At 41.4% G+C, this 27,930-nt stretch overlaps 1 protein-coding gene across 6 annotated transcripts in view; it reads left to right on the top strand.

Moving 5' to 3' along the window:
* The window catches only part of MEGF10 (multiple EGF like domains 10), a 341,217-nt gene that overhangs the window by 279,789 nt on the left and 33,498 nt on the right, over positions 1 to 27,930 (top strand). For all 6 annotated transcript variants that reach the window (XM_087862339.1, XM_045794814.2, XM_045794812.2 and 3 more), the window contains 6 exons: positions 4,138 to 4,274; positions 11,170 to 11,382; positions 17,878 to 18,052; positions 19,548 to 19,668; positions 20,444 to 20,607; positions 22,967 to 23,069. In XM_087862339.1, the coding sequence (XP_087718465.1) occupies positions 4,138 to 4,274; positions 11,170 to 11,382; positions 17,878 to 18,052; positions 19,548 to 19,668; positions 20,444 to 20,607; positions 22,967 to 23,069 (913 nt within the window). The remainder of the gene's footprint in view (positions 1 to 4,137; positions 4,275 to 11,169; positions 11,383 to 17,877; positions 18,053 to 19,547; positions 19,669 to 20,443; positions 20,608 to 22,966; positions 23,070 to 27,930) is intronic.

Below are 27,930 nucleotides of genomic sequence, written 5' to 3'. Positions count from 1 at the left end.
CCAAAGTCACATGTTCTAGGATACTCAAGTGAAAATACACATGGAGGGCCTTAGCACAAAGGAAAGTTACACTGATGGTTAAAGATTGCAGAATTGGAGATAGCTGACCATTTTCAAAGCTGGTGTCCTTCAGTCCATCTTCAGGCAGAAGGTGATTAAATCTTGACGTGCACTAAGGGTCCTCATGCAAAACACAGTGGCCATCTGTCCTACACTTCCCTCAGGATGAAAAAGAGGGAAATACCTTATCTCACGTATGTCCAACAATGCTGTCAAATATTGGAGGTATCTAAATATAGGTATACCTTGGAGGTACTTTGGGTTTGGTTCCAGACCTCTGCAATCAAGTGGCTATCACATTAAAGTGAGTCAAATGAATTTTTTGGTTTCCTCCTGCACATAAATGTTGTTTTATACTATACTGTAGTTTATGAAGAGTACGATGGCATTATGTCTAAAAAACCAATGCACGTACCAAAACAATTACAGTAGTAACATCAAAGATCACTGATCACAGATCACCACAAGAAACATAATATTAATGAAAATGCTTTTCAAATATCGCCAAGAATTACCAAAATACGACTCAGATACACGAAAGGAATAAATGTTGTTAGAAAAATGGCGCCAGTGGACATGCTCAATACAGGATTGTCACAGACCCTCAATTTGTTTAAAAAACAAAAAACAACATATCTGTGAAGTACAATAAAGCAAAGCAGAATAAAATGAACTATGTCTGTAATTATTTTTATAATTAAATTCCATGGATCACTATTGTTCTTTGAGAACATTATTCTCAATGGAGTAAGTGTTATGTGAAAAAATTATCTGGTCATGTACATCCAGAAACACATTGAGGTGAACCCATTTACCAAGTATTACAGAGCTTCTCAAAACCTTTAGTATGAAAATCCAAGAGTAGCTGCAACTCACCACATTTCCCAAACTTTGACCCATGTCACACTTTCTTCATGTAGTTACGTGACACACTCAATGTCAAAGCTGATTTGCTGACCAGATTTTTACGAAACCTGGGAATGATACTGATCATTACTTGCAGTGGTTTGTGCGTACATCTGCTTGAAGGCACAGGAGTGAATGACCAATGTCTGTTTCCTTCATTAACAAACAAAATTTAAGAGAGCAGTTTACTTCACTATCACCTGCTATCTCCAGGAGCTGTAGTGAAGCTGAGTTTGGAGGGTCATAACAGACTTCCTAATTACCAAATCCAGTGATGACCCTTCTGTTCTCATGCTGCTTGATATCACCAAAGCATATGACCCTGTTGCTCACCTGCCTCCCTCTTTCATAATCTTTCTGTCCTTGTCTCTGCTAACCCTCTTCCTCCGTTACTGAAGATCTCTTTTCCTAACCCCCTTCTTCTACATACTGCTTTATTACAGTATTTCCTAGGTTTTGGTCTTATCCTTCTTCTCCTTTCTCACTGTGACTCTTCCCTGGAAATCTCACCCAGATCCATGGCTTTAACAGTCACCCTGTAATTTTTATAAATCTTGACCTTCCCTCACCTGAGTCCAGACATGTATTTGTCACTATCCTATTAGACCCCCAAACTAAATGACCTGTAGACGTGAAGCCACTATCTGATGGGGCTACACCCAAGCTGGAGCCTTAGGAGCCAAATCTGGGATGGAATGGGTCCACTAATGCCCTTGTTGTAGTCCTGAAGCAAAGGAGAACTGGAGTAAGAATCATGGGAATAAAGGGAGAACTCAAGATGTGAGGGCCACAGAGATAAGTGGAAAAGAAATATCAGACCCAAGGTGAGAGTTAGAAAGGTAAGCAGATGAGACAAGGTCTGGTTCTAGAGGCAGAGCCTGGAGAAACTCCATGAAACAATGGAGTAAGAGTGAGGGGGCCTTTTATTGAGTTCCTGATGATGGGGTGAACAAGGGAGCTATTGAGTAGTGCAAGCCCATCAAAGTCAGTGTTAATAGAAGCAAACTTGTCATACACCCAAGCCTTTCTTAAGGCTACTTCTTTTTGGATTTTTAAAAATCTTAGTTAAAGCTGGCATTTCTTTCTTAGTTGCTCAAGGTAGAATTACTGAAGTATCTTTGACTCCTCTTCTTCATTTCTTGTGCACAGCCTTTTGCCATGTTGGCCATTGTTTGGTCCTTGGCAAGGGAAGGATTTTGTTGGGGTAGCAGAGTGTCCAGAGAGCTCCATGTTGTTTGGATAAAGAGCTGTAGGCATTCTACTCTTAGTACTGTTGTATAGACGTTGTCGGTAGAGTTGCCTCATCTTGAGACTGAAACTTTCTTCTTGATTGGGGTGCGTATGGTGTGGGATAGTGGCAATCACAGGCTTGGATTGTGAGTCCCAGTAACTAGGTGGAAGGATCCATCAGCCCAGTGGAACCTCCCCTCCACCACTTTCTCTATATTCTGGGCTCCCTACCTTGACAGAAGTTTCTTATTGAATGCTGCAGGTCATTTCTCAATCTGCATAGCTGAGATTCTAATTTATACTTCTCTTCACAACATTTTATTTGTGCCGTCTCTTTAGGTGCTTTGCAAAGATGAATGTATATATTCGTTTTACACATACACATGTGTATTTCAACTTATAAGAATTTGTCTTACTTAAAGCTCTTTGCTCACATTAATCTTTATTCATAAACAATATTTCAACAGCATCTCTGAAGCTGATGTGGGACCGTTACAGATGTGGCTAGAGTCAGTCCCCGAGAGAATGAAAATTTTCACCAGAACTCCTGCTTACCACAGATTGACCCTTGGCACACTATTTTTTGAGGCATGTTGATAGTTGTGCTAGAATGGAGGGATTCGAGCTATTTTTGCATCTATCCCCCCACCACACTGTGAACAAATTAAAGGTTGTGACCTTATCTTTGATTCTCAGAGCTTAGCTCTATGCCTGATGCGTAGATGATTCTCAGTGAGGCATCGATTTGAATCATCTCTCAAAGGCTTTTTCGGTTCCAAGAGTCTGTGGAAGAACTTTCCCTGTTTGTAGATAGCTAGAAACCACCAGAGGAGACTTAATTAGCACACCAACTGCCTTTGTGGGTAGCCAGGAGTTAGAGGAAATGTATTTTCTTACGCTATCCAGAATAAACATTTACAAAACCATCTGGTGTTCGCTAGCCTCCAATTTCAGAGTGCCCACAGTCTGCCTTTTTTTAGAGAGAAGGAGGACAAAGCAACAGCTTGCAACAGTTAAAAAAACAGTTTAAAAATCTCTGTTATTTGGGATATGTTGTTTGTTCTAACAATAATTCCAATAAACAGATGATAAGCTATAAGCCCGAGTTATATAGCCAAGTGAAGTAGAAAAATCACAGAGTATTTCATTGACTTATCGGTACTTATTCTTATAAACATAGGATTGGAATAAATATAATGACACTGCCTGACTAGATGGACAGCCTCTAGGGTGAGGAGACACGTCCAAGTTACTCTTGATTTTTCTTCCCAGGAAATAAGCTTTCCTATTGATCTTGGCCCAGCAATGTTTTTTCAACCTGCTGAAAATAAAAGTGTTTTTCTTCTGAAATAAAATGTCTAGGTTCATTCTTACAGGACTACTCTCTTAGGCAATGTTACTGTTGATTCAGGTACACAAAATTTCCATCTCATGCTCCATTGTACCTTATAAGAAATAAAACCAATGATCATGTATATTTCCTTTGGAACATATGGTAAAGCGTTTGGATATTCCATTTGCACCAGATGTTGCAGTTTCTGTAACGGATGCTCAGTGAGTATTGTTGACTTATCGTACACGTAAGGACACAAGGAAGAACGCTTAGGAGGATTTATAATTTCCTTAGGTTACCGTAATAATTTCACGTAACTTTATCTTAAACTTCAGTTCGTTAATATGGGTATTTCTTAAGATTATTCTGCCACCTTTGAACATAGCTTGAGATATAGGCTTACCCGGTAAGTAAGTCCATTTAAAATTTCTAACATTTTTAAGATGATGAACGGAATGCATGTGTTCTAAAATCCCCTTCATCTAATTCTCTTGCAGCCCTGTTCCCCTATACCTTCCTCCCTTTCTGTTTCCTCTCTTCTTTCCCTCCTCCTTTGGCCCTTCTCTGGCTGGAGGCCCATGTAATTTTCCAAGTCTCTTTGAATGCAGGGCACAGTGTGTGGTCAGCCTTGCCCCGAGGGTCGCTTCGGAAAGAACTGTTCACAAGAATGTCAGTGCCATAATGGAGGGACGTGTGATGCTGCCACAGGCCAATGTCATTGCAGTCCAGGATACACAGGGGAACGGTAAGGGAGAGTCTCGTCTTTCTCTGACTGCTCGTAATGGCATGAAAGGAAAGCTCAAAGAGCCCAGGGAACACCTTTGCTACCACATGTCTGTGACTATTCTGTAACATTCCAGAGGCATCTATAAAGTATCAGTGTGTTTGACAGATTATTTCAACAGTCAGTGTGTAGAAAGTGAGCCATAGACAACGAGGGCAAATTGAAGATACAGAGAAAGCACTCAAAAAAATAAATAAAATATCAGCTATCCAGAACCCATGATGAATATGTCAGGCTCAACAGTCAAGTGGTTGGACAGCCACTTCAAAGACCAAAACTTTTTATATTTTAAACATTTTTTGATAGATTTATTTCAAAATTGAATGTGTACCTGGTTATCTTTAGCAATGATGTGGGGCATAAAGTTACTGGTCTTATGATTCGGTAGACTGTTAAGAACATCAGTCATTTTCCTGCGCAGTAGTGACCAAGGAAGATCTGATGGGATTTCTAGGGCTCTCTGGTCCCACATGAAATAAAAGCAAATGCGTGGCTGTGCTCACGTGACTCTTCCATCCGCTGTCATTTTTCGTATTAGATAATAAAGTGTTACCTCAGACGGCTTTGCTAACCTTACGCCTTCTAATTTGTTCTTTCATTTCTTACATCCTGAAAGACCAGATAATCGAGCTTAGTGGATGTGTGTGTAAAATTAAAGAAAAAAGACCGGAAAGGTAGGGGACTAAACTAGCTCAAAACAAACATTTTTGGAACCTGTTGCTTATATTCTAATCAGACACATCGTTATTGCTAATATTCAAATAATAATTTTACTGCCCTTTGGGGTTGTTAACAGGATTGAATAAATACATTAATGTTAGAACAGTGTGGAAGCTAACAAACAGTTCTTATTAGAGTTGAGTGATTTACCTGAACTGTATAAATACTAGCGATTATTAATTTGAGTGATGTCTGGGAACTGAATCAAAATTAGCTCTCATTATTTTTTAGTGAGATCAGTGACCTAAGCATTTCTTCAAACTTCCTCCTTCCTTTTTTTTTCTAATATTCTGATCTTTTTTTTTTTTTAATTTTAGTAAGATACTTTAGTAAGATTTAGCGTGGTTCCCCCCACCCCTGCCACCTCCCAACTTAGAAATTCTTGTTAAATCTATTTCTAAGTAATTTGTATTTTTTGGAAAATCTCATTTCTCTTTCTAACTGGCTGTTTCAGGATAAAGAAAAACTCGATTGTGAGTATTTTTATTTAGCCTCTCCACCAAAAAAAATTTTTTTTAAAGATTTTATTTATTTATTTGACAGAGAGAGACAGTGAGAGAGGGAACACAAGCAGGGGGAGTGTGAGAGGGAGAAGCAGGCTTCCCGCCGAGCAAGGAGCCTGATGCAGGGCTCGAACCCAGGACGCCGGGACCATGACCCAAGCCGAAGGCAGATGCTTAATGGCTGAGCCACCCAGGCACCCCTCTCCACCAAAATTTTTAGTAATTCTAATGTTATTTTTAGCAAACATCAAAGTTATTTCATCAATTATGAAAAAAGATACTTGCCTCTATTTTTCAGTATTTATAATGATTATTTCAATTCTCGACATGATTGTATTACTTTAAACCTCTAAGTCAGTGAGGACAAATGGCAGTCACAGCCCAAATTCCTGTCTTGTTCTTAATTTTATTGAAAATGGCTTCAGTGTAGTTTCACGTTTGTTACTGGTTTTTAGTAAACTTCGTGTTGAGTGGTTTTTTTTTAATCCTGTTTTTATTAGGAACTTCTGTTAGTATCTGTTTAACTTCATTAAAAGGCTTTCATCTTTTGTTAATATAGTTATGTATTTTACCTTTAATTTTTTGATGTTACAAATTATCGCAACACCCTTCAGAGCTTGGTTTTTGTACTATGTTATAGGGCTTCTCAGAAAGTTTTTGTGACCTACATCCTGTCTTATGGTTGTGTTTTGGATAGATACTGTTAGATGAGTTCTGGACTTACTATCTTATTTAGGAAGATGGGTCGGGGAAGGAGAGGCATGGGACCAAGCAGAATCCCAAATAATAGCTTTGTCTAATATTTTAGGGCACTAAAAAAGTACATCCAGTTGACCCTTGAAAAACTCAGGGGTTTGGGGCACTGACCTGCTGTGCAGTCAAAAATTGCATATAACTTTCGCTCCCCCAAAACTTAACTACTAGTAGTCTACTGTTTAGGAAGCCTTACTGATAATATAAACAGTCAATTAACACATATTTTGTATGTCATATGTATTATATATGGTATTCTTATAATAAAGTGAGCTAGAGAAAAGAAAATGTTAAGAGAATCGTAAGGAAGACAGAATATATTTACAGCACTGTGGAATAAAAAAAAAATCTGCGTGTAAGTGGACTTACTGTGCAGTCCAAACCCGTGTTATTCGAGGATCAGCTGTATAATTGTTTTCCTTGTCCTCTCACAGTCTAAGTCTCAAATTTGAGGCAACACAGAAACAACAAACATGTAAGGCGAGCTTGTACTCATCTTACTTAGAATGCAGGGAAGGAGAGTAACAGCTGATTTCCAGGTGATTAAGGCAAGGAGGGAAAGGAGCCAAAGAAAGACAAGGGAGGTGAAGAGGGAACTTCTTCTTGAGTTGTTGTTCTGATAACTGTTGTTTTGCCAGTGAACTGACAACATGATTTCTGTTCTCAATTATACCATCCCCGTCTGGGTTCTAGACACACACACACACACACACACACACACACACACACGAACACACACACTGACAGCATGCACATTCGTCACTATGCTAGGGAAAAATGAGTAGCTATGGGGCAGTTTGTGGCAGAGGTGTGGTGAAAGCAGCTTTGAGGGCCTGGGGTCTTGGTGTTGCCGTGTTTTGAGAAGTCAGCGGAACTTGATCCCTGAGGTTAGACCAGAGCACTGCTGCCCGGAGGTGCAGGTACCACCACAGGCAGCTGCCAGCAAAGCATTCCCAGGATGTGGGGACGGCCCTCCCAGCCAGAGTGAAGACAGAACAAACAAAACAGACACCTAGTAGGCAGGCAGAACAGCTCGTGGGATGTCCAAATAATAGTCATGGGGGTTTGTGGAAAGGTTGAGCGGACATTGTGGTGGAGAAATGTCATGTGGCCCAGCCAAGCAAGAGGGAAGAGAGGATGGTTTCCAGATCCTCGCAGAAATTCCTCTGAAGGGGTTAACAGAGTGTTCTTCATGGTAATGGGTTGCTATGGAATTGCTCAGGCCTTTGGGGTCCATGCATACAACTGCTGCTCCCTAAGAGTGAGCTGGAGGGAGAGACCTTTGCCTCTGTCATGGTCATGCTCCCTTTAAGGCGAAGGCAGGACTGTCCGGCCATGCCTGTGTTCCATAGAACCTGCAAGTGAAGAAGGAATGTGGGTCAAAGGAGGCAAAGTCAGAAATGACAGACAGGAATTTGGGGGATGCAGCATTCGTCTCCAAGGGGGAAACTTTCCGGGATCTAGCATTGTGGAAAAGTTGGCTGTTTTCCAGCACTTTTTCTATTTTCCCCAGAGCAGTAGTTCCAGATGCTTGAAAGGCAGGCAGCTGATCCATCGATCCCAAGTTTAATGAGGAATGTGATTCTTTCACCCTAAATCATGGTTTGGCCCAGTTATTCCAGGCACTCTGGGGAGGGACATGCTCAAAAGGACCAGAGAGAAAGGAGCTGCCACCACTTATATGTTAAATCACTTCCTTTTCCATCCATTTGTAATAAGATGCAACATCATAATCAAAATGGTATTAAAACAAGCCTGTGACCCTGGTGTGGGAGCAGGTGTCATATTATCTCTACTTAAAGCTTATCCATTTTTTTCCAATTCCAGAGCATTATTCAAAACCAAAAATAAAAAATATATATGTAAACTCCAAATTTCCATATTTCTACCGTGGCTGATATTTTTTGTTCTGCATCAATCTCTCTGCCTTCTCTCGTAAGAAAATGTATTACCTCTTTCACTAGTTCCTAGATAGCTTTTTGTTGTTGTTATTGTTGTTCTGCCTGGGACCACAAAAACAACATTAAGGACATAAAATTCACTGAGAAATGATGCTTCTTTTGGATAAAGGAGCCAAAAATGTAAACAAGTCTGTTTGACAAAGACTTTTAATTCTGCTAACCTCGGAAAGGTATAAACTGCTTCATGATTGCTTTTTTCCTTTTTTATTTTTTTAAGGTTTTTTTCTTTTTATTTATTTGAGAAAGATTGCATGTGCCCGTGAGAGAGCATGAGCTGGGGGTGGAAGGCAGAGGAAGAGGGAGAAGCAGACTCCCTGAGCAGGGAGCCTGATGCAGGGCTTGATCCCAGGACTCCGGGATCATGACCTGAGGTGAAGGCAGGCACTTAACCTACTGAGCCACTCAGGTACTCCTGATTTTATTTTCAAGATTTTATTTTCAAAGTCTACTTCTAGAAAGATATCTTACCACCTTGGTTTGGTACGTGGAAGTAGACAAAAGTGTTATTAACAGGATTTTCTTACATGCACAACTTTGATGAAAAAAAATGAGAATGTGAACCAAACTTTATGCAGTGGCTACTTTAGTAAGGGAAATTCAAATGGCTTTTTCTCACTTATAATACAAGCTAGTAGTATGTTTTATTATAGGTTTGAAAGGTAAATATGGGTCAGGACCAGCTATTATGGATTTTATTTTCCCAAAGAAAAGGAAGTCTCTGCCAAGATAGGGTAAAATATACACACTGCTTCCCTGTCATTTGGCAGCAGACATTTTTCCAGGCTTCCGATCTATACTCGGTTCACCCACTTTTAGATCTAAGCTTTTTCCTAAGTTAAAATCATGGGTCCCAAAACTTAACAGTTGGATTTGTTTTCAAATCCATATAAGAGAGAGAAAGCAATGTTATTTTACCTTGTTTATCTTTTCCTTTTTGGTACAGAATCACAAGCAAATCTGGACAGACAGGCTGCAAAGTTGTCTCACCAGCCTTTAGCAGAGCCAAGACGAGGCCCAGTTATTACACCTTGCCATTTCTTTCTCCAAAGTTTGCATCTTTGGAGAATAAACTAAGTGACTTGGCTTATTAAGGCCTCTTACAAGTTAAAAATAGAGTATCTTTTAAAAAATACTCTGGTCTAAAAATAGTATGTATACTCCTATGTAATTTTAAAGCACACATCTGATCTGATTTTATGCTAAATAGTAAGTGGTTACTACAGAACTTTGCTAATGGTTTGTTGAGCAGCTGATTTGAAGATTTTGCCTATTGACAAAAACACTTATGTGTCGGGTGAAACCAAGTTTACAGGAGACCCCTTTCCTTGTCTCTATCACATTAACTATGTGCTAGAGCCAGGGTTAACCAGAGAACTATCAGAGGGATCTCAAGATTTATTTTCTCCATTTAAATCAAATCCCATCCAAACTTGGTATTGTTACTAATCATAATGATTAAAAATATGCAAAACTTTGTGGAAAATGTTTGCTTTTCAGCCCCTTTGCTACTGCCTTTAGGTATCCTTCAATTCATTATTATGCACTTGCTGCTTGCATTATACTGCTCTGAAAAAATGCAGTGCTGACCTACATTTCTGACCATGGATCTGGCGTGACTTGAGAGCCACATGGGAAGTGTCTGCTGATTTCCACCCACAAAGTGTACCATACTTATGGCAGGCGCTCGGCTAGACGAGACCCCATCTCCCTCTCTTTTGGCAGGAAGTGCTCCTTCTGTTGCAGGAGGCTCCGTGAAGTCACCTTGCCAGGTCAAAAAAAAAGCTTGGCTGGCTTGACAACTGGTCATGCATTCTGTGGAGTGATGATAATTTTCTCTTCTCTATCACGGTTCCTTCCAGCCGCATAGCTGCCCACCTGATGCAACTTATCCAGAGCCTGTCCTTCCTCCAGGACCAGACTCTAATGTCATTTTTTAAAAGATAAAGTGAATTTTTGAGACCTGATATTTTTTCCTTGCTTCTTATTAACAGAGGACAGTATCCCTCTTAACAAAAATTTTGTGCTAGGAAACTCTACCTATCCATAAATCTCCTGGCAAAAGTTCCCCAGGTGGAATCAAAAAAACCTGATTGCAATAGCTCTGACTTCCCCAGATCTACAGAGGACTTTATTTATTAAATACATAACTTTCTTTTTTTGTGTGTGCAAGTAGTGACATTTTTATTTATTCCTTTCCAGTTTGATGCTTTTTTTAATAATAATATTTTTTTATTATATTATGTTAGTCACCATACAGTACATCCCTAGTTTTTGATGTAAAGTTCCATGATTCATTACTTTCATGTAACACCCAGTGCACCATGCAATACGTGCCCTCCTTACTACCCATCACCAGCCTATCCCATTCCCCCTCTCCCCTCCCCTCTGAAGCCCTCAGTTTGTTTCCCAGAGTCCATAGTCTCTCATGGTTCATTCCCCCTTTTGTTTACCCCCCCTTTCTTCCTTAACTTTCTAAATGAGGAGAAATTACTGCCACTCAGCTTTGAAAAGAGCAGAAGCATGGCTGAGATTAAATATTAATGTCACCATGAAAGCCACGGGAGTTAACATTGTTTGAAATATGCTGCGAAGTTTTCTCTTTGAATACATATATATGCATATATATAGCTTTAGCAAGCAAACCACTAGGTGTAAAACATGCTTCCTGTGCTAAGTTCATAATTTTATTTTGTTTTCGTTTTTGTTATTCTTTTGAACAGGTCATACTGCTGTTACTACTACCTGTTGCCAGAGTAATTCAGCTTCCTGCTTTTATACCCATAATGGGTTAATCACTAAAAAATACAGCAAATGAAAAAACACTTTCAGTTTATAGATCACAAAGCCTGTCTGAATGGACTGTGTATTTGTACATGGCATTACCTAATCTATCTTTTGCTCCCGCTCCCTGCTTGGTAGGTGCCAGGATGAGTGTCCCGTTGGCACGTACGGAGTTCGCTGTGCTGAGACCTGCCAGTGTATCAACGGAGGGAAATGTTATCACGTGAGCGGCTCATGCCTCTGCGAAGCAGGCTTTGCTGGTGAGCGCTGTGAGGCTCGCCTGTGTCCAGAAGGGCTCTACGGCATCAAATGTGACAAGCGGTGTCCCTGCCACCTCGACAACACTCACAGGTGAGGGTCAGCCACCCCTGGAAGGATGTGCCCTGTTAAAGTTTGAATGGCAGTGTCCACTGTTCGGAAGGATGGATTGCCAAAGAGATGCCCACCCTGAGAGCTTTCCTGCCTCTGGGTCATCCTGGGGAGGAACCACCAAGTACATGGACAGCTTCTTTCTTTAGTGGGTGACAGTCCAAGTTAGAAGCATTAAAATTGGTAGATGGCCATGGGTGGATATTAAATTCTATTCTCAATGAATGGCCATTGCCAAAAATTAAATTTGCTGGGGTTAGTAGAACATTGCCCTAAGAGAGGGATTCTGTGACATTCCCTTAGAAGCAAAGATGCAATGAGAGACATGAGTTAAGCCCAGTTTAGTATGTAAGAATATCACAAAAATGATTCTCACTGCAGCATCTTTGACTTGACAGCACATCTGTGTAGAAAGGAAGTGTACCGGTAGAAGTCTTATAAAAGTGTTTCACATGTGGCTGTCACATGTGAAATATGTTTTCAAAATTGATTACTCTGACATAAAACTCACAGGGGTCTTTTAGCTCAAAAATCTCTCGAAGAATTTAAGAACAGGAAACCATGGTTCCCACCCACCCTACGGTACCTTGTCTGCCCCTGAAAATACCTTTCCACCCCCTTTCTTCCTCTCCCTCCCCCAAGGACCAGATACCTATCACTTAGAATTCTGGACCTCATTTGCAGACTGCTGGAAAAGTTGGGTCTGACAAAAATGTAGTGCGTTGGATAGCAGTTTAAATGTTACAAGAATTGTTTAATTGCATTCAGCACAGCTGTTACTTAGTTCATGCTTCTGAAAGGTAACTTGTGGCCCCTTCAAATCTCAAATCCACCAAAGTTAAATGTAAGCAGAAGCCTGTGGTTGGTCTCTTCTTTAAACCATTGTTAGGAACAAAAAAATAGATTTTGTACCATGAGGGGTGTGTGTGTGTTAAATGTAAGCAGAAGCCTGTGGTTGGTCTCTTCTTTAAACCATTGTTAGGAACAAAAAAATAGATTTTGTACCATGAGGGGTGTGTGTGTGTGTGTGTGTGTGCGCGCGTGTACGTGTGCACGTGCGCATGCTTGGAATACATTTTACTGGGACATAGCAAAGAAGTGCATTCTTACTGTATCTCAAACAACTTTGCAAGCTGCTTTAATCAACTTTGGTTTTCCTCATTGGAAAATATTGCCACTCTTTACATGACAAGGTTAAGTAAACATTTGGGGAGTGAAAATGAATCATCTCTGCAGGATTTTGTTTGATTTTCAACTCTCCGATGTTTAAGTTGCTGGCAGGATTAGGGACAAGTCATGAGTTTGACTATCTTTCCTGCTGTGTTTAAGACTTGTCCCAGCAAAAGATAAGCCTCATGTAGTGACAGCCAAGAACTCTTTAATAATCAGAGTGCTGTTTCATTGTATGCAGCCCGACATCAAATAGATTAATAAACCTATGCAAAGGAACTGTGTTATGAGAAGAACTAACTGGAGACGCAGAGAGAATGTTGGTTTTGTTGGAACTGGGTACCATGTTCATAGTGGCAAGGTCCCAGTGGACAGTTACTTGACTGGCATCAATACCATGATAATTTTGACATAGGTCACATGTACCTAAGCATGTATGCTTTACCAAAGAATTACGGGAAATTATTTGACAATCACATAGATCAAAGGAACACTAAAATCTGACTAATACTGTATGACAAATAATCAGATTAAAAACAGTTGACCTATGAAGTGTTTCCCTGAAAGCCAGTTCTAAAAATTAGCTTTTGCAATAAATAAATAAATAAATAAATAAATAAATAAATAAATAAATAAATAATTTTTTTACATTTAAAAATTAAAATTAGCTTTTGCAAATTTCTTCCAAAACCATTCAGTGTTGATATGACTCTGTATTGTTGAATTCACAATCAGAGCCATCTGCCTGATTCTTGTACCTTAAACTTCATTGTAAAATTACTGGAAAAACAAGATTCCTTTGAACCAAAAGGCATAGAATCTTTGTATTAATTGAAAATCTAGCTTGTTCATTTTACCATTTAATCAAACAAGTGGAGCTCGCTATTACATGATTCATGATGTGTATTTATTCTAAAAACTTTCATTTTAGCTACTGAGATAACTTATGCAAAGCAGACTGCAAGTTTATATTGTCTTTAAGTAAACATTGAGTTATATGAATGTACATATTGACAGACAGTGCAGCCACATATCGGGTTGGGGGTTTGTATCTGTTAGCTTCTGCGCGTTAAAAAAAAAAAAAACACCGCAAACAGTGGTATAAAACAATGATTATTGATTAGTAGTTGGTTTTTTGCTTGACTCTCTGACTGGGCTCAGCTTGGTGGCTCTTCTCTTTTCCTCTCTGTATTCAGCTGGCAGATCAGCTAGCAGTAGACTGGTTCTAGAATTCCTCCTTCACTTGTCCAGCATTTGGCCCGTCGATGGTTTCCTACGCCACATGTCTGTAGCAGCTAGCACGTTAACCTGGGCTTCCTTGCATGATGACTCGCTTCCAAAAGCAGCAAGAGACAGAGCAAGTGCCAACATGCAAACATGTTTCAAACGGTTGGTTATGTAGTGTTTGCTGTTGTCCTTGTGGACAAAACAGGTCACACAACCAACTACGGTTTCAATACACTCCACCTCCCAATAGGAGGAGTTACCGAGATTTTGTAGCCATTTTTACTTTTGCAATTTATCATAGGGTTGACATGAAGTTAAATAAATTTAGAAATTTTGTGTTTCCAATCATAGTACTATTATAGAGCCTGAAGACACTTACCGTGACCTGTACTTTTCAGCCAAAAACTAAGTTTTATGGTGGAAATGGTTTTGAACAGCAAAACAGAATTCGAGATTTATTAAGATTCCACATGGGAGATGTATATTAGCTCTTGTAATAAGGACATTTAATAGCTGTGGGCAATCAGCATGTGCCTATTTGCAAATGCCATGTAATTGTCATTACATTTGAGCATTAATAACACCTAAGGAAATGAATAAAAGGAAGTTCAATGACTCATTGTATTTTAGCCAATATTGTATTGGACTCTTATGATAATTTAACTCTTAAATTGAAAAATTTACTAGAATGTTTATATCTAGTTATATATGCGTATGAAGTGATAGGTATTCCTATGTGTGTATCATCCTATTTTCATATACAGAAAGCAATCTGTTCTCTAGAAAGAAAATGTGTAGGAGTGTATTACCCTTCACCCTCCAATCTACTGCTTCTAACATCAACACGTAAATCTCATTACCAATTAAGCTGCCTGCATGAGAACCCATCAAATGCCTCCAAAGTGCTCTGGCTTCCTATATCTAATTACAAATTGCAGAATACTAATTTTGGTGTCAATCAATCTGAGAACCAGTGTGTTGCACTAATACTCACTGGGGGGTACTGAATATCAATTTCTGTGTCTGCCTGTAGCTCAGTCAATTCCCTGTGCCCGGGTTGTCTATTTTGTTTAACATTTGTGTCTACACCAGGAATATGATTTTCTACTTTTTAATGTAAAGTAATATTTTCTACTAAAAGATGTCCTTTTTAAAATAGTATGTCAAAGTAAGTCAAACTACTTTAACCAATCCACACAAAATATTTCTTCTCCCTTTCTCAAATGTAGGACTTTCTGAAATAAATTTAAATTTGTCTCTGCTTTTGTACAATACAGGCTTTTATTGGTCCTGCTATAACCCATTGATCGGTGCTAAACACTAAATTTTAGCCATTCTTTTTCATATCTAGCCCTCCTAGAAAGCTGCAACCAAGCTTCCTTTTTCTTTGGTGTAAAAAACAAATAAATCTAGGTTCAGGTTTGATTCTGCTAGTACCTGTGTTGGGCTTTGAATTAATTACTTTTTCTAGGTCGGTTTTGCCTGATTTATAAAGTGGGATGATACCCAACACTTAGAATGGCTTGTGAGGATTAGACGAAATAAGGGGCGCGGATTCCTGAGCATGACGTTAAGCCATGCTCAGTGCTCGGTAACTGCTAGCTTCTAGCCTGTGCGTTGACTTACAGTATCACCAGAAACGTCATGTGGGTATTCCCGGCAATTCAGAGTGGGTCCCTTCCAGCCACAACTTTGACATTTTAGAAACGAATTCTAGGGCGAATCTTGCCTTTCTGTGCAGATGTACAGATTATCATTCAGTGCCGCTGGATGACTCAGAGACATGGGGGGAAGCAGATCCATGTGGGAAAGCAAGACTTCAGAGTCAGATCCCCTTGTCCATCAACTGCTGTTTTCCCTAACTCACTCAGTGTTTGCTGTGCGCCCACTCTGGGCCGGGGGCAGGTCACGAAACATGCCCAATTCTTGCCTTCACAGAGCTTGAGGTTTAGAGGGGAAGGAAGACATGGGTAAAATGAAGAGGCCCAGACAAAGAATGGGGAAACAGTATGCTAGGCAAATGGAATAGCCCGTGTGATGCCTTCATATTGGCAACACTCAGTGCCTTTCCCAACAAAAAGAAATCCATTGTAGTTGAGCATGGTAATAAAGAGAGACTGATTGACTAGAGAAGAGGTTGGGAAGTGGGCAGTGGCCAGGTAACAATGGCCTGTGGGCTACATGTAGGGTGACTTTATGTCTAGGGTCACAGGGACTGTTTGGATTAGGACCTGTTGTCCTAATAACTCCCTCTTCACTCTTTAAAATGTCCTGGTTCAGACAATAAAGAACACAGTCACTGTAGCTATATTAGCACAGATTTTATCCTAAGTGTAGTGGGGAGTTTTTGAAGAGTTTTAATGAGAATGATAGGATAACATCTACTTTTTAGATGACAAGGCATGAGTGAGTGCAGAGTTTGCAAGACGGAAGGCTCTCCTGGTTTTCTGAATTAGATGGCCTTGGCATCGGCTAGTGTGGTGACGGGGAGGATGGAGAGATGGGGGTGCAGGCAGGATATTTCGGAGGCAGGCTGTTAGGTCCCAGTGATGAAGTGGAGATGAGAAATGAGGGAGGAGTTCCCAGGAATAACTCTTGAGTTTTCTGGTTTAAACAGCTGAGTGGCTGGTGGTGCCACTGCTCCAGGGGTGGTGATTGAGAGTAAACACTGAGGAGCAATGGACGGGAAGAACTAAGACTCGGTATTTGACATGCCTAAGTTTGAGATGAAGGTGCCCGGTGTTTGCTCAAGGATAGGGAACAGATGAGTAGATCTGAGTAGGTCTAAGGAGATCCAAGACTCAAACCCTTGCCTTTCAAATCCAAACCTTCCTCTTTTTTTTTTAGTATTTTATTTATTTATTTGAGAAAGAAAGAGAGAGCATGAGAGAGTGAGCATGAGCAGGGGGAGCAGCAGACAGAGGGAGAGGGAGAAGCAGGCTCCCTGCTGAACAGGAAGCCCAACATGGGGCTCGATCCCAGGACCTGGAATCATGACCTGAGCCGATGAGAGATGCTTCACCGACTGAGCCACCCAGGTGCCCCTCAAATCCAAACCTTCTATACCCAAGAAACCATGTTCAATATAGAGTGGTACTTGGGTATTTCTTCATAGCACGTTCCCTGAGTAATACTTGTGATAGATGCCTAGACCTTTGCTTGTAGGCGCTTAGTTGTGGCAGAGAGCAAACCGTGCCCCCCACAGGCGTGTGGCTGAGACCCACCCTTGACAGACTCGGACATCAGGCCGGAGAGGTTGTATGTTTTCACTAAGGTACCCAGGTAGTGGGAGAGTGAAAATCGATGGACTGTCTCTGGATGAGAGTCACTTACCAAACGTCTGGACGAGACAGTGGATTCTGTTGTGGGCTGTAGTTACTGGGAGGGGTTTATCTCCACCGGGGGAGGAAGACAGTCTTTAACAACCTTCCGATTGTGAGCAGAGCTAGTTCGACTGTTGAAATGTTCCTGTGGTGAGAAGCACATGTGTTTTGCGTGCCACAGAGTGCCCTATTGTGTCAGCCTCACTCACGCATGCCTCTCAGCGCAGCTGATGTGTCCATTTGCTCCGGAGTGACAGCTGGCTGCCTGGGCTGTCTGTGCAGCTGCTGCTTCAGGTAGAGAGAGACAGCTGCTCCACCACCAGGTATGGAGAATCAAGATTGGAAACAGGCAAGGAAGGTCGCTGCTTTCGGAGTTCTTTGGACAGAACCCTGGTTAACTGATCTGGTACTGGTACTGTGCACTGGACGGAGTCGTTCTTTAACCCTTCCCATCTAGGTCACCTGTTACTGAATTCGTGCTTTCAACTTATGAAGATTATCATGAGTTTCAGACAAAAGGAAGCGGTTGTAATAGTCTTCCGGTTTGAACATGATGCTGATTTCACGCCACATTTCTGTGGTACCAGTCGGGTTTCAGCCAATTAATTAAATCATAGCAAGCCTGGGAATGAAGTTTAAATTATTGTGCATGGAATTACCCACCCATTCACTGCTCATGGCTGAAGCAACATTTGCATGGGCCCTGGGTGTCATGTTCACCCGGGAGTGACTTTCTCCTTTCATCTGTGTCTCTCAGCTGTCACCCCATGTCTGGAGAGTGTGCCTGCAAGCGGGGCTGGTCAGGACTCTACTGTAACGAGACATGTTCTCCTGGATTCTTCGGGGAAGCTTGCCAACAGATCTGCAGCTGCCAGAATGGGGCTGACTGTGACAGTGTGACTGGGAAGTGCACCTGTGCCCCAGGATTCAAAGTGAGTGGCTCTGGAGGAAGGAGCCGCCGGGTACGATGTGGAGCATACTGACACCACGCACCATATAGGACCTTTCCTGCAGTACAGGGAATGTGCTAAGATCTGTCACATCATTAACAAGAAAGAGAATGAGAAGTACTAATAAGAAACATAAGTAATTACCTTAGAACGATGACTGGAAAGCTGGTAAAACGACAAATGTAGCCTTCTTATTAATTATGTAACTAATATATGTCATAGAATATGATATAATTGTTCCTTGCATAATTACTTTTTCCTTACATAATTATTCTACTACATTCTATAGGCAACAAAGAAATTACTTTTCCAAGTAATTATTATTAACAGGTTTTGTCTTAACTCCACGCAATTTGAAGGCACGTAATGTACCGAGTTAGCACTTATTACATATTTACATGTGATGGTTAGCAGTATGGACGTTTTTCAGTGCTTTTGAGAAGCTAGACCTTGCAAATATGCCTGTGCACCAACCAAGCAGAATTTTGCCTAGTTTCTTGAATTTCTTAGCTACAGATTAGGAATCCTTGTTTTAGAGGAAAATGGTTGGTTTTGATTATTTTCTCTCCTTTGAAAGAGTACTGTATTAACTGATGGAGATGTTGATAATTATTCCAGAATGTGTAATGTGGAATGAGTAGGTGATAAAGACTCAGACTTGAGGGGATCTTTACAGGTTTTTCTGACCTATGTCACTAGTCTTTGGTGGAGCCCTTGATTTAGCCTGTGTTAAGTATCTTCTGTTTTTATTTTTATTTATTTTTAAAGATTTTACTTACTTATTTGAGAGAGAGAGAGAAAGAGAGAGAGAGAGCATGAGTGGGGGCGGGGAGGGAGCCCGCTGATCAGGGAGCCCAAGGCTCCCTGGGGTTGATCTCAGGACCCTGAGATCATGACCTGAACCAAAGGCAGATGCTTAACCACCCAGGCACCCCAAGTCTCCTCTAGTCTTAAAGCAGATGACCTCCAGTCATCCTTGACAGCCCTCTTCTGTGTTTTAGGCTTATTGTCAGATACTAAATTGAATCGTGCTATAGGCAGAGTGTGTGTTCTGTTGCTTTGCTGCACCCACTAATCATATTACATATTATACAATGAAGGCTAGAAACATTGCAATTTTATGTATAGTTGATATTTATGTTTATTTATTTATTGACTGTAATTGATAGTTTATTGTTCCATATCTGCTTGGTCTGAGCAAGGACAAAAGGTTTTTTTTGTGTTTGCTAGGAAGGGAAGCTCATGAAGGCAGCAGGCTTTTTTGAGTCCCATTTAATACAGTATCCTAAACAGGCAAGCTAGCATTGCCCTTGAATGTTCAAAATTTGTATACTGGGGACATTTAGCAACTTTAGAAAATACAAGTGTTAAAATTAGGGAGTATAATTAGCATTGCCACGATGTATTTACGTTTATTTGTGTTGGCTTTATTTCGTTCAGTAAAATTGCATGCATTTTCCTATTCGTGCCTGTCTAGGGAATTGACTGCTCTATCCCATGCCCACTGGGAACCTATGGAATAAACTGCTCCTCTCTCTGTGGCTGTAAGAACGATGCTGTCTGCTCACCTGTAGATGGGTCTTGTACTTGCAAGGCAGGTAAGTGGGTGAATGAGTCTTTTATCTGATCTTCATCCTGTTACCTCCTAAAGTCACAGGGAAGAAACCTTGATGGGTTCTAGCTCCATCGGTGCCCATGTTCAGCGACTAAGCTCAGCCAGCCCCACGTCCAGGGTGGCCTTTCCTGCTTTTGAGAGCGAAGGAGAAATGGTCTCATGTAGATCTCCAAAGTTGCTGCCGGCTCCTAAAGTCTGGAAGTCTCTGGGCTTTGGGTAAAAGTGAGCAAGCAGACATATATCCGTGCCCCTAAACTGCCCTGAAGTCGCAAAAAGAAATGCAGCCAAGCGCTGATTTTACGTGAAGGCCAAAATGTGTCCATCTATAGTTGTTGCAACAGGCAGGGTCCTGGATACTCACTGTTCATGGTTAATTGGGTTTGCTTTAAAGATGGGGTTTCTCTTTCAAATGCAAACCTTCCTTTACCCTCCCATATAAATATTTCATTTTCCTACCCGGAGCCACACTGAACGCTCTGCATGGCGTATCACTGCACGGTAGAGGTGCCCCTGCTCTGTATCTTCTCCCAGTAGCCCAGCAGTGCCTCTTGCTCCTGGCATCCTTGACCAATTAGGTGACACAGATGGATTATGGGTACTTTGGTCATTGCTGACAGAGGCTGCACTTGGCAGCACCATTGCTCTCCCTGCTGGGGCTGCAGACCCTGCTGTGCACCTTCAAAATGTTTCTGAAGAGGTTCGGGAAAACCCTGTGCTGCTGTTGTTTCCTCCATGCTCTGGCGTTCTTGTCGCGGCAGGCTGGCACGGGGTGGACTGCTCCATCAGCTGTCCCAGTGGCACTTGGGGCTTTAGCTGTAACCTGACCTGCCAGTGCCACAACGGGGGAGCCTGCAACACGCAAGATGGGACCTGCACGTGCGCACCTGGATGGCGTGGGGAGAAGTGTGAAGTCCCCTGCCAGGTACGATTGAGCCGGTGCCCCAGCTGTGAAGACATGGGGGACACTCTGAGAGCAAAGTGTCCACTCACCCTGCAGTGTCCCTGGGGTCAGGCATGCAAGTGTGAACGCAAGGAAACTATTAGAAGAATTGAGGTCTTCGAAGTCAAATCGGACATAAGATCAGAAAAGGGATAGATATGGTAACTGGTTAGGTAGCTCTGTGAGAACCACTCCCTTCTTTTCCTTCATCTCTGCCCATGTTCCCACCACCACCCTTCCTGTTGTCTCCATTCCTATACACCCATCTCTCCGTGGCAGCCAGTCAACAGCATTTGTCAAACACCCAGCGTCTGCCTGTCAACTCTCCAAATATTGTGTCTCCATTGTCATGGAAATCCTCCCGTCTCTGGGGTGGAAAGTGGCAGAGGATTGAAAGGGGGTGGTGACTGGTGTCGCGGAAATGCTCATCGAGGTGGTGAAAGGTTTAGAAACAGTTGTCTGTTAAACACAAGTATGTCCCAAGTCACAAGAATCTCCAAAGATTTCCCTCACTCAATGCTGGCTCCATTTCCCTGACCTACTTTGGCAGTAGTCAGCATTATAAATCCCATACCGCGTCTACTGCAGGCAGACAGAGGCTGCAAATGGGACACACGTTCTCTAATAACGTGCTGATTTCACTTTCTTCCTCTGAAGCCCTTGGCCCGTTTCTTGCCCTCTTTTTCATGACTTTCTTCCCATCTCATTTCTTTCGTCCTGAGCCATTAAGCATTCTCTCAGTGATGTGTATTCTCTGCCTCCAGGAGAAAAGGCAAGATGACACTGTGACCCCTGAACTGGGCCCCTTGTGGTGGGAGCAGTTTTTCCCCTGAGCTTCCACCTCATCAAGTACAACCCATTTCCCAACTAGGGAGGATCCCACCCTAGGCTATTCCATGCCCTCTAAACCCCTAGGACAGAGTTCAGTTAGCTTTGCTGCCCCTCATCCACCAGTGAACAAATTATCAGTGCTCTGAGATGGGCTTGAAGAGCACCTTTCACTCCCAGTCTGATGGTAGATGAAGCAAAACCCCTGGCACAATCTCACCCGTGTGTGTGTGTGTGTGTGTGTGTGTGTGTGTGTGTGTGTGTGTGTATTAAATGCACTAGAAAATTCAGTGAAGTCCGATGATGGTTTAAGTGGCCCATATGGTGGCAAAGCCCCAGCAAACATTGGTGGGGCCTTATTTTGTTTGTTTGTTTGTTTGTTTGTTTGTTTGTTTGTTTTAGTAAGTTCTAGTCAAACGATGATGCTTTCAGACACCCACAACCTGTTTTATGCTGGTTCTCAGTTTCCTTGCCCTTGGTAACTGCGCACCCCCTGAAGGTTTCTAGTGTGCTCCCTCAGTTCATCAGGACCTGGCATGAAAAAGCAGGGTTACTAAGTGCAGAGCTTTCCATCCCCCTCCCGCAAACTAAATGATCACATCCACAAAGGGGCTCGTCTCTGCTGATGCACACGTGAAAACAGTAAGCGCTAGAAACAGACCAGGGAGGAGTGTGTGCCAACAAGTACACCAGCCTTCCTTAGGATCTCGAAGCAGAACACTCATGTCATTGAGACTTCTTCATGGAAAGGAGGATATTGATTGGGAAAAGCAACAGAAAATTTCACTTCTCCTAATGGTTCTTTGCATAGCGTTGGCCGTTTACAGAAATGAACTTCATTCAATTAGCGCTATGATTTTCTTTTAATTTTAGAGCTGCTTAATGTGAGTTAGGGTCCTCCCTTTCCACGAATGAGTAGCATGCCTCGTAAGGAACACTGAACTACTTTATAAAAATCTTTAGGAGCAAAATTCTTTTTTTTTTTTTTTAAAGATTTTATTTATTTATTCGACAGAGATAGAGATAGCCAGCGAGAGAGGGACACAGGCAGGGGGAGTGGGAGAGGAAGAGGCAGGCTCATAGCGGAGGAGCCTGATGTGGGGCTCGATCCCAGAACGCTGGGATCACGCCCTGAGCCGAAGGCAGACGCCCAACCACTGTGCCACCCAGGCGCCCCTAGGAGCAAAATTCTTTATGAGTGGTGGCTTATGATAAGATACAAAAGATTCTCCTAATTAACGAGCATGTTTACATATATTTGCATATGTGCATATCTGTTGGTTTCACCATTCATAGGACCGACCATTATGTTAGACATCAACTACAGTCTGAGTGATTTTAAACCACCACCGCCTGCATTTGGGGGACTGAGCAGACATGGGAAGAGGGGATTATAATGTGTGTTGCTGAAAGGTGTTTGGGAGAGGAGGGTCCTGGATCTGAGGTGGCTGACTGAGGTCTCTGTCCTCTCTAACTGTGGATCTCCATGAGCTCATCACTGTCTTCCGTGCAGGATGGCACGTATGGGCTGAACTGTGCGGAGCGCTGTGACTGTAGCCATGCGGATGGCTGTCACCCCACGACGGGCCACTGCCGCTGCCTCCCCGGATGGTCAGGTGAGCCAGGGACCACTACGTGAAATGGGAAATCCGCCAACTCACACCTAGCGCCGTTCCCTGATGCTTTAGAGAAACACACACAGGTCACCTTTTCAGAGAAGAAAAAATGGTAAAACCTCCAGTACACGGCCACATTTTTACCCAAGAGATATTACTGCGAGGCCTAATTCATCTATAATCCGGAAATGACTTCTTGTTGAAACATTCAGGAGCAGTTGTCTTGAGCCTTAATGGAAAGTCCAACTATCAGAATTCAGGCCGGCAAGAGGGGGGAATGTGTGGATTGCTGTGAAGGGTCTAGCGAGACTTCTGTGGCCTTTTTGAGCACCAAGGAGAGAAGGATAGAAACAAACCATAAGAACATAACTAAGTGCACCTCCGTGAGGCAAAAATATTCAATATTAATATTAATACGGTGAATATGCAAGTATTAAAATATTCATTGCTAGACATGAAAGTTTGAAAACTTTCTTTTTTCTTACAATAATACTTCAGTCATAAAAATTCATGATATGATTGAGTACCAGTTTTGTAGCCACAAGGTGGAGGTTTCTCCTTATTTATGTGGCTTCACGGTTCCAGCTAGAAGTTGATCAGACTAACAGTGGTCTTGGAAAGCTAACCCTGTTTTTGCGCATGATAAGCAGATGCAGGAGAGGGCACCGAATGCCCAAGCAAATTGGGGTCCTGCTTTTCTGTTTCTTTCCTGAAGTCAAGCCTTTTCTAAAAAACAAAATAAAACCTTACAGAATGAATAGAATTTTAAATGCTTGCTTAGAAAAAATTACCCACATGGGAATGCACCAAGGAAGTTATTGAACATTGGGATGAGTGCACTGGGTATATTTATGAGCAATTTCTTCTGAAAATAAAAGAAAATATTGACTGCTAGCATGCCAGTTGAGAGTCAAGTACTGTGAGACTTGGGTGCATGTTAGGGGTAGTTAAATGAACCCACACTCTCTTAAAATTCTCATTCATCATCTTTTGTGTGTGTGTGTTTGCATGTGTATTTGTATATATTGTATTTATATCTAAATATATGTGTGCCTATATTCAGAGAAGAGAGGGAGATTTGTAGGACAAAGCTGTTTCCATATTGATGGTGCTTCACTATCTTCCAAAATGGTTTTTTAACCTTGTCTTCTAAAAGAGAAACTGGTAGTAACAAGCCAAGCGTCTTCTGTAGTGATGGTCATATTTTGAGAAGGTGGATCACTCAGAAAAGAATCTTATGCCTCCAAGCCAGAGATGTGACATTTAGGAAATTATGGAGTCAGAGTGGTCTTATCTCTTACCAAAAATGTGTATAAAGAAGAACAGAGAAGTAATAATAAGTAATGCTTATTGAATGCTTACAGCAGGCTCACAGCAACTCCGTGAGGTAGGAAATATCATTTTGTCCTTTTTACAGATGAAGAAACTAAGGCACAGAGAAGTTGAGTGTCTGATCAAGGCCCCAGTCAGTAAACGTGAGAGACAGGATTTGCACTAATGCCTTCCCACTGCATCTCCAGCTCTCTTCATGACTGCACCCTCTGCCGTACACAGACTTCTTCCAGAATGTGCTGGGAAAGGGCAGTTAGGCTAAGATTAATTCTGAGCATGAATGTGGACTTCTGAGAATTATATGAGAGGACCGTGGTGATAAGTGTTGATAACCAGCAACCTCTTCATTTATGTGCACGTGTGTGTATATGTGTATGTTTATATGTGTGTATATACACGCCTAGGGAGAGAGAGAGAGTATATATGCATATGTTTATATGTATGCATTTATCTTTAAAGAGACAGAGACAGGCAGAGGCAGAGAGAGAGACAGAAAGATATACCATAGAATTCACCTATTTAAATTGTATAATCCAGTGGTTTTTAGTATAGTTAAAGATCATCATCATCACTATCATTTTTAGAAGATTTTCAACATCATAAAGAAACTCCAGTAGTACTTACTAGCAGTTATTCTCCATTTACCCCCAGCTTACCACAAGGCAATTCCCCCCCCCCTACCCCAGGCCACCACTAATCTACTTTCTGTCTCTATAGATTTGCCTATTCTGATATTGTATGGATTCATGCAATATGAGGTCTTTGGCCACTGGCTTCCTTCTCTTGGCTTGTTTTTAAGGTTCATTCCTATTGGAGCATATATCAGTACTTCATTCCTTTGACTGCTGACTACTATTCCATGGTATGGGTAGACCACATTTTGTTGGCACATTCATCACTTGATGGACATTGGGTTGTTTCCACTTTTTGGCTATTTTGAAAAATGCTGTTAAGAACATTCATGTACAAGTTTTTGTGTGGATATGTATGTTTGGTATATAAATTAGGGGTGGAATTGCTGGGTTGTGTGATAACTCTGAGTTTAACCTTGTAAAGAATTACTACCATTGGTAGCAATTGCTCCCAAAGCAGTTGCACAATTTTCCATTCCCACCAATAGTACATGAAGTTTCTGTCTCCTCACCAAAAATTTTTATTATCTGTCTTTTTGATTCTCGCCGTCCAAGTGGTGTGAAATGTTATTTCACTGAGTTTTTTATTTCATTCCCCTAATAAATGATGATATTAAGCGTCTTTTGTATTTAGTTTGGCCATCTGCATATCTTTTTTCAGCCATCTGTATATCTGATATCTATTCAGATACTTTGCTCATTTTTTAATTGGGTCATTTATGTTTTTATAATTGAGTTGTTGTATTTCTTTATGTATTTTACCTATATGTTCCTTATCAGATATGTGATTCGCAAATATTTTCTCCCATTCTGTATGTTACTTTTTCACTCTCTTCATGATGTCTGTTTCTGCAGAAAAGTTTTTATTTTGATAAAGTTCAGTTTGTTTTTTTTTCTTTTGCTGCTTGTGTTTTTGGTGTCAAATCTAAGAAATTGTTGGCTAGTCCAAGGTCACAAAGATTTGTGCTGTGTATTCTTCTAAGCATTTTATAGTTTTAGATTTTACATTTAGATCTTTGGTCCATTTTGAGTTTGGTTTTGTATATGGTGTGAGGTAAGGGTCCACCTTTGTTCTTTTGCATGCTGATACCATTTGTTCCAGCATCATGTGTTGAGAAGATCATTCATCCTCCTTCTAGCCTATCACCTGTATTGTCTTTTTTTATAATAATTTTTTATTGTATTATGTTAGTCACCATACGGTACATCCCTAGTTTTTGATGTAAAGTTCCATGATTCATTACTTGCGTATAACACCCAGTGCACCATGCAATATGTGTCCTCCTTAATACCCATCACCCGCCTATCCCATTCCCCCACTCCCGTCCCCTCTAAAGCCCTCAGTTTGTTTCCCAGAGTCCATAGTCTCTCATGGTTCATTCCCCCTTCTGTTTACCCCTCCTTTCTTCTTCCCTTTCTTCTCCTACTGATCTTCCTAGTTCTTATGTTCCATAAATAAGTGAAACCATATGATAATTGTCTTTCTCTGCTTGACTTATTTTGCTTAGCATTATCTCTTCCAGTCCCGTCCATGTTTCAGCAAATGTTGAGAAATCGTTCTTTTTGATGGCTGAGTAATATTCCATTGTGTATATGGACCACATCTTAATCCAGTCATCTGTTGAAGGGCATCTCGGCTCCTTCCATGATTTAGCTATTGTGGACAATGCTGCTATGAACATTGGGGTGCATATGGCCCTTCTTTTCACTACATCTGTATCTTTGGGGTAAATGCACTGTAGTCCAACCTGTATCGTCTTGATACCCTTGCCAAAAATCAACTGACCATAAGTATGAGAGCATTTATGTCTGGACTCTCACTTCTGTTCCGCTGATATATATCCTTATGCCAGTACCATGCTATTTTAATTACTATAGCTTTGTAGAAAGTTTTGAAATGTGGGAAGTGTGAGTCCTTCAACTTCGGTCTTCTTTTTCAAGATTATTTGGGCTATTCTGGGTCCCTTGAACTTCTGTATGAATTTTAGGGTCATCGTATGAATTCCTTTGAAGAAACAAGGTGGATTTAATGAGGATTGAGTCTATAGATCAATGTGGGGAGTACTGCTAACTTGACAATACATGTCTTCAGATCCTTGGACAGAAAATGTCATCAGTGACCTCTTCAGCCATGTCTCTCAGTCCTTTGGAATTTGTTGAGAGCTGCTTTGGCTTCTGACAGGAGTAAACTGAGATGAACTATCATGTGCTTGATTTCTAGTGTCTGAGAGCTACCTTGGGAAACAGACCAAGGCTGGGGTAATGGACTTTATTTTTTGTCAATAGGAGTTACCCACAGACACAAGGACTCTCTTGCCCTCTAGTTTCTCCTTGACTTGCAAAAGCTAAGATAACTCTGACCTCACAGTGTGAAATTCCACCTCCCCATGTTTCCATGTGGCTCTTGGTAACTAAATGTTTAAACTACATCACGCTAAGAGTAAACCGGATTTTGTGACTTCCCTAGCGTGCTTGAACTCCTCAAACAAAATGACCAATACTAAGTCCTCTGTGACCACAATGAAGTGAAATAGCATTTTGATCCCCCTGGCAAATTCAGAACTTTTCTTAACAGAGAAGCCCTATCATTTGTTTGGGACCATGCTCCACCAAATCTACTTTTGTTTTATGGATACAGAGGAAATGTGAGGTGTTCCTGAACTCAGCAGTCACTGCTCAAGTATCTACCTGCTTTGCTGATTTAGAGCCAGACTGTGAAAGGCATACTCGCGTCTACATGAGAAAAGCAGGAGATATGATTTGGCCTGAGGCCAACCAGAAAATGTGTTTGTTGCATTCCACAGTCTGGGTCATGGGGTAAGACAAATTATCCCATCTGGCCTTAGACCTATGGAGCTCCTGCGGGAATGTAGTGACTTTGTCACACAGCATAATCT

Source organism: Ursus americanus, chromosome 5, assembly GCF_024610735.1.
Source record: "Ursus americanus isolate L20-20 chromosome 5, mUrsAme1.1.p, whole genome shotgun sequence".
NCBI classification, from domain to species: domain Eukaryota; kingdom Metazoa; phylum Chordata; class Mammalia; order Carnivora; family Ursidae; genus Ursus; species Ursus americanus.
Note: the sequence above shows the minus strand (reverse complement) of the source record. Positions and strands in the feature narration are given on the sequence as shown.